General features: G+C 50.5%; 2 protein-coding genes across 2 annotated transcripts; one reads left to right on the top strand and one right to left on the bottom strand.

The window, feature by feature from the left end:
• Positions 1 to 1,056: 1,056 nt before the first annotated feature.
• Positions 1,057 to 3,319, bottom strand: LOC128676513 (uncharacterized). Its single transcript, XM_053756650.2, has 2 exons — positions 1,760 to 3,319; positions 1,057 to 1,644 (listed from the first exon to the last, which is right to left on the bottom strand). The coding sequence occupies exons 1-2, from the start codon at positions 3,317 to 3,319 to the stop codon at positions 1,057 to 1,059; spliced, it is 2,148 nt and encodes a 715-aa protein (XP_053612625.2).
• A 1,538-nt stretch (positions 3,320 to 4,857) lies between these two features.
• Positions 4,858 to 6,888, top strand: LOC128676511 (uncharacterized). Its single transcript, XM_053756649.1, has one exon. It carries the CDS (start codon positions 4,858 to 4,860, stop codon positions 6,886 to 6,888), a length of 2,031 nt encoding a protein of 676 aa, XP_053612624.1.
• The last annotated feature ends 126 nt before the right edge of the window (positions 6,889 to 7,014 follow it).

Genomic DNA, 7,014 nt, shown 5'->3' with positions numbered 1-7,014 from the left:
TGGTTTCTCTCGCGTCATTAATTTATACGTCAATAATTTGATGGATCAGAGAAAGTTATTGTATACATTGTTGGTACTGTTGGTACTATAAGTAATAAAATTTAAATTTCATCTATTTACATAACATTCTTTTATTAGTTTTCTAATCTCCATTATTATTTTCATCATATCTAGATTTCTACACTAATATTATTAAAGAAGAAGTGTTTGTTAGTTTATGAGTTTTTAAACTTCGGTACTACTAAAATGAAACAATTTTATATATTATTGTACCAATTTGTAGCATGGAATGTGAGAATGGACATAGGTTATATTTAATTCCGGTAGATAACAATGACTTTTCAAAGTAACTGAATTTGCAAATAATGTTCGACCAAAAGTTTTCCTTTCGGGCGGTGCTTCGTCGGTTACAGGTGGTAAATCAATGATTTACCTGTGACTAAAATTTGGATCTATAAAATAACTATAAGAAATATACACGGGACAAGTACCTACCTACGGGATGAGAGGTGGGGCGAAATCGAAACAATAAAAACCATGGATTTAGTAAGTACTTGTAGGGAGTACCTACTAATTCCATATGGCAAACACTCCAAAAAAAGTAAAGCTATTCGAATTGTCAGATAAGTAAAATTTAAAGTGGCTGTAGCAAGTCGCAACTCTAGAAATTGACAAAGTTTTCAAGACACAAAAAAGATGTAGGTATAAGGTCAATGTGTGGTTTACAAAGTAGAGGAAGTTGTTTACCAATGTTCAAATCAAAGTATTGACAACATTCCTATTGTAGTGAACGTCTCCTAGCCATAATTTTTACATCGTTGATTTAAAATTCACACAGCGCATTAAGCGCCACTTGTAGATACAGGATTTTTGGGGGAATGATGTAGGTGAACATTTATGCGAATCATAGTAATAAATTAATTTTACTTCGATAAATTTCTTGCGTGCGAAAAAGGTAGTAAGTTACTGTTGGTACTTTACTGTAGGCAGTTGTGAAGTGGTCCTAACGTAGGGCGGAAACACATTTTTTAATGTATAAACATTGAACATATGAACCTATATTTCAACAAATTGTTTGTTTTTCTTCCAACGATTAAGGAATTCCAAGGAATAAGGTCGCTGGTTGGTTGGTCGGTCGGTCGGTCGGTCGGTCGGTCGGTCGGTCGGTCGGTCGGTCGGTCGCGGTTCATCGCCTACATTGCAGACTGCCATGTTGTTAGATGCCATGATGGTGGCCACTTCTTCTCCCCTGTCATTCGCATCGCGATGTCCCCATTCCTGATGGCTTCCATTGACATCGCCGCCGACCAGCCGCAAGGAGGAGTTGGTCGTCCGCAAGAAGTTGTTTAATTTGGGCAGTGTGGATTCCTTGTCTGTGTCGGGTTCCACATAAATTGAGGCGACATCCAGGGATCTGGGACCAAAGTTGATGCGGGCGACGGCCAGGTTCGCGGTGGATAGCTGCGTAACGCCAATGGCGGCCACCGTGGATTTGGTAAGGATGCAAGCTCTGACTCGGGAGCCATTTGAAAATTGGTAGACATTAATTCCCGGTGGGGGCCTAACTTCTAGGCCACTACCCACATAGGGTTCCGATATCAAGGCCACATCGAAGTTGTTATCGCGGAAGTGCACTAAAAATTCCTGTTGGGATGTATAGCACCGGTTAAGGTTACATTGTACGATGTTTATTGTGTTAGTAACCATAGTCGGTTGATTCATTTAGGGATTTTTGGGCTTTCAGAATCTTTGGGCAAACTTTAGTGTCAAGAGCGGAGTGTTTAGTGTTTGTGCTGTTTGTTTGTTTGCAGTTGTAGCAACACATTTTAGTCGGGTCGGTTCTATGGGAACAGGTGGAGATATGGTGCGCGGCGGAGCCGCAGTGGGCGCACGGGTAGAACTCCGCCTCGCATTTATTGCCGGTGTGCCCAAACTGTAGGCATTTCCGGCACTGCACGAAGCGGCTGAAGTCCGCCACGTGTACCCTCTGATGCTCCACGTTGACGCGGCCCTCCTCCACGAAGGTTCGTCGAACTGCCGGTGCCACTTCCAGGACTACATTGTAGAATTTGTCGTTTCTGTTCTTTAGAAGGAAGCAGAGACGGAGGTCGTCGACGGCTACCTGGTTTTGGCTGCTGATTATATCCAGCAGCTCCTCTTTCGGCGTTTCCTTGCTTACCCCCTTCAGAATGATGAGGGGCTTTCGGAGCCTTGACTCCTCTGCCACAAGTCCCGGGATCCTGTTCACCCTTGCCACAATTTCGTCTCTTTGCGCGGCGTTATCAAAATTCACCTTTACCGTATTATTGCGCAGGGTGCGTACTTGCGATGGCGCAAAAGTGCTGTTGCGGAAGGTGATCTTTTTGCGCCACTCGTCGTAGACCACCGGCTGATGTTCGCCGGTCGCCTTGGCTTTGATGATCATCGCCGGTTGGACGGGAGATCGCGGCGCGGGGCGTTTGGGTGGGGGGGTGGTTGCAGCCACCGATGCGAAGGATTTTGTAAGAGGCACCGGAGTAGGCGCTGGAGGGGGAAGGGGAGGGGCCTGCGCTTTGAGCTCCTCTCGGATGGTTTCCCGGATCGTTTGGAGGACGGCGTCAGATACCGGTTTGGTGAGTTCGGGCGGCTCGTCGTATTTGGCCATCTCTACGGCGCCCATGATGTTCTGCGCGAGGTCTTTGATGCGCTTCTTGTTAGCGCTAGTCACGCTTTTCCCCTCCGAGATTTTGGCCATAATCTCCTTAGCGGAGTCAACGATGAGCATGAACGCCGTTTGAAGAGCGGTCGGGGGGGCCGGGGCGGGTTCTGGGGTTGGTGCAATTGCCGGCGTTGGTGCAGTAGTAGGGCTTGGAGAGCGACGAATCAGCGTGGGTGGGGAGTGCACCAGTGCGGGGGTGGCCATCGAGGAAGGAGAGAGCGATTCCCAGCTGGCCGGGATCTCGTCCTCTCCGTCCCCGCGTGGGGGGTTAGGTGAGTTATGTCTGCTAGATGGGGTGCTAGGAAGCGAAATCCACCCCCTAGACGGTGACGGAGGAGGAGTAGACAGCTGCCGATCAGTCGGGGATCTGCTATCTATTCGCGGCAGAGGGGGTAGAGGCGATCGCCTTTGAGCCCTCCCCCTAGGCGGGGGTGACCGAGGGGAGATACGCGGGGAGTGAGAGCGTGAATGCCCCGCTCTAGAGGTGGTGGGTAGCGGCGGGGGACTCTGCTGTGTGATAATGTCCGTAGGAGTCTCGGAGATGCGGGTGAGGTTCCTACGGTTCCTGTCTGGGGGGCGAGTATTGGCCGCCTTACGCGGGGGTGAGTGGGCTAAGACCATGTTGTCTTAGATCGGAAAAGTGTTTAGAAGAAGGTATGAAAAAATTTAGAATATCGTCTATGTAAGTAAAGGTAGAGGAGGCGAGAGAGAACAACAGAAGAAAGAATAACAATAAACAGTAATTTTCCGAAGTAGAGGACGGGTAGAACTAGCGAAGTAATCCTAAACTATTGTTATTAAGGGAGCTGTTAATTTAGTTGACAATTTTTGGCCCTAGGTGGCGGTAAAAGTGAAGTAGATCTGGGTATGGGGTGTCCCAAGTGAATTCCCTTTTACAACCTGAACACAATTGGGCGGGTGTGGTGGGCGAAAATTTCAAAAACGGGTGGTCCTATCGAGACGTGTGAGGCGTCAAAAGATGCGCCTCCGTTAGCCTGATAAGATGGTGCAACAAGCTAGCGAGGGTCCGATAGGAAAAACTTGGAAAAAACAGGAAAAAGTGTGATTTTAATAAAATTTGTATGAAAATTTAGTATGTTACAGGTGAAAATGCAACAAGGATGCAACGGAAAGCGACGAAACTTCACAGGGAGCCGGGAGACAGGTAAGTAAGCAGAACTAAAACCAAAGACGATCAAGGGATAGCGAGAAAAAGTTTTAGGGAATTATTTGAGTGTTAGCGCCTAAGTATGGCGTTTACGGAAACTAAATGAATTTTTTAAAGAGAAACTATAGAGAAAACTGCACTGAAAACACTTGTTATATCGATGGGTACACGAGATGCACTAAAGAGAAAATTCACAGGGATGTAGGGGAACAAATAGGTATATCGGTTAGGTTAGGTTAGGTTAGGTTAGGTTAGGTTAGGTTATTAGTATTAGTATTACTGAGGTGTATTAGTATTACTGAGGTGTATTAGTATTACTGAGGTGTATTAGTATTACTGAGGTGTATTAGTATTACTGAGGTGTATTAGTATTACTGAGGTGTATTAGTATTACTGAGGTGTATTAGTATTACTGAGGTGTATTAGTATTACTGAGGTGTATTAGTATTACTGAGGTGTATTAGTATTACTGAGGTGTATTAGTATTACTGAGGTGTATTAGTATTACTGAGGTGTATTAGTATTACTGAGGTGTATTAGTATTACTGAGGTGTATTAGTATTACTGAGGTGTATTAGTATTACTGAGGTGTATTAGTATTACTGAGGTGTATTAGTATTACTGAGGTGTATTAGTATTACTGAGGTGTATTAGTATTACTGAGGTGTATCAAGTGCGCTGAGGCTGTGTTAAGTGCAATTTGGGGTGTCTTGTCTTGGTGGTTTTTGGCACCAAGAGTTTTTCTTTTGGTTTTGTTTTTGACGGGTTCAGTGTCTTGGCTCCTTGTGGAGTTGGGGCACTGGCGAGATCCTATCCTTCTATACAAAAAGCAAGGTTGTGCTTCTGACCACAGCTACCAGACCGCTGGTGCGGGGTAGCTTAGCTTTTTGTAACCAGGCAGGGGCCAATTGCTGCCCCCTGTCTGTGGATTTTGCTTGTTTTCGCCCCATTTGGGGCTAATTTATTTTGAATTGGTCACTTCTGGCCCAACATGGGTAGGAACGTGGCCAAAGCTTCGAGGGGAAGGTCTCTGACCCCAAGGGGGAAGAGATCAACTGGGGGGGATAAAGAGGAGGGGATGAGTGTGGGGGAGAGCGAGAAGACGGCGATTAGCCGATCGGAGTCGCTCTACTTTTCCGACGCCGACTCGGACGGGTCAGTCTGGCTCCCGGATGTTAAGTTAGGCGGGAAGCAGCGGGGTCAAGCCCCAAAGAGGAAAGCTTCGGAGGGTGTTGAGGAGGCTGAAAGGGCCTCCAACAAGCTTTCCTCTGTCACGAGGGGCCGGGCTGCTCGTCGGGGCTCGTATTCTGGGACGGCCGAGGCAAGAGAGAGGCTCCGCGATCTTTCGGCGGATTATGCCGAATTTGAACGCGAGCTGGACAGGGCTGGTACCAGCAAGTATTTGAAGGCCAGCCAGGAGAGCGGGAAGAGGTGCCTCGTGGACGAGCACCTCGAGGTGGTGAGGGCGGCTGCCCAGAAGGTTTTGGCGGAGGCCGGAAAATCCGGCAACCTGAAGGGGACGGCATGGCGGGCCATGAATGAGGCCTGCCATGATATAATCGTGGCAGCGGGCAAAATTGAGGCCCAGTGTGAGGAGTCGGAGGCTGTCCGCATACTCAGAGCGGATAACAGGAGAATGCGGGAACAGCTTTCGCTCCTCCAGCAGGAGACGAAGGCCCTGCGCACGGCCTTTGCCGAGCGCACGTCGTCGGCGCCGAAGGAGGCCCAACCAGCGGCGGGAACCCCCTCGCTTGAGGACATCAAGGGACTCCTATCCGAATGGAAGGAGTCATTTGAGAGAGATGTGTTCCTCAGGCTGGGGGGAATGGTCAGCGACCGCCTTAAGGAGGCTGAGAAGAGAGGCTTCCTGGCCCCGGAGCCGATTGTTCGGCCGCCTCTTGCGGCCGACAAGAAGACCAAGGAGGTCGAAGCGCTGGCCCCAAAAACTGGGAAAAATTATGCCAGCGTAGCCGCGGGGGCTACCCTGATGCCCCCAGCACGACCTGGGCCTGCACCTAAAGCTGTTCCAGCGAAGAAGCAGCCCAAACAAGCGACGGCACAGGCCCAGGTATCTACCGAGCCACCTGCTGAATTGCCTCCGCCTCAAGAAGGCGAACAAGGGTGGGCTGAGGTGGTCAGAAAGGGGAAAAAGAAGAGGAATAAGAAATCCTCCCCCTCTGCCCAGCCGGAGCCTACCCAAGCGGTGGCCCCCAAGGCGAGCGTACAGCCGCCAAAAAAGATAAAATTCACCCCTCCCAAGACTTCGGCGGTGGTGGTGACTCTAAAGCCGGAATCCAAGCTGGATTACCGTGCGGTAATTACGAGGGCCACCACCATCGACCTATCGTCGATAGGGGTGGACCATGTGTCGGCTGTTCGCGGCACGGCAACGGGGGCCCGCATTATTGAAATACCCGGAGCCAACAGCGGGGCTGCAGCGGACAGCCTCGCAGAGAAGCTCCGGGAGATCATTGGTGGAGAGGCGGAGGTGACGAGGCCGTTTAAAGCGGCACAAATCAGGGTCTCTGGCCTTGATGAGGGTGTAACGCCGGAGGCCCTGACTGAGGCCACAGCGAGGGCGGGGAAATGTCTGCCGGGACAAGTCAGGGTGGGGAACATTCGCATGGCGCCGGACATGACGGCGTCGGTGATCATCACCTGCCCTGTGGCGGCTGCCAACGCCCTCATAGACGAGGGGCGTCTCCTTGTTGGTTGGACGGCCGCCAAGGTCAGGGGGCTGGAGGCCTTGCCCATGCGATGTTTCCGGTGCATGGGCATTGGCCACACTAGAGCCCTCTGCCCGTCCCCGGTGGACAGGTCTGGGTTATGCCATCGCTGTGGCAAAGCGGGGCACGTCTCGTCCGCGTGCGAGGCCAGTGAACCCTGGTGCGCGGTGTGTTTTGCGCACAAGCTGGTCGCCAAACATGTTATGGGCGGCCCCTCGTGCAATCCCCCGCGCACACGGGGCAAACTGGCCCCCCCAAACAAGGGAACCCCTGAGGGCACCTCGATGGAGCACTAATGCCAGGCGGGTCTCCGCAACAGGCAGAGGTGTTGCAGGCCAATATTAACCACTGCGCCCGTGCACAGGACCTCCTAGTCCAGCACGTGGCGGAGTGGGCCATTGGTGCTGCCGTCGTGGTGGAAC

Source organism: Plodia interpunctella, chromosome 16 (genome assembly GCF_027563975.2).
Source record: "Plodia interpunctella isolate USDA-ARS_2022_Savannah chromosome 16, ilPloInte3.2, whole genome shotgun sequence".
NCBI classification, from domain to species: domain Eukaryota; kingdom Metazoa; phylum Arthropoda; class Insecta; order Lepidoptera; family Pyralidae; genus Plodia; species Plodia interpunctella.
The sequence above is the reverse complement of the archived record's forward strand: the minus strand, read 5'-3'. Positions and strand labels throughout refer to the sequence as shown.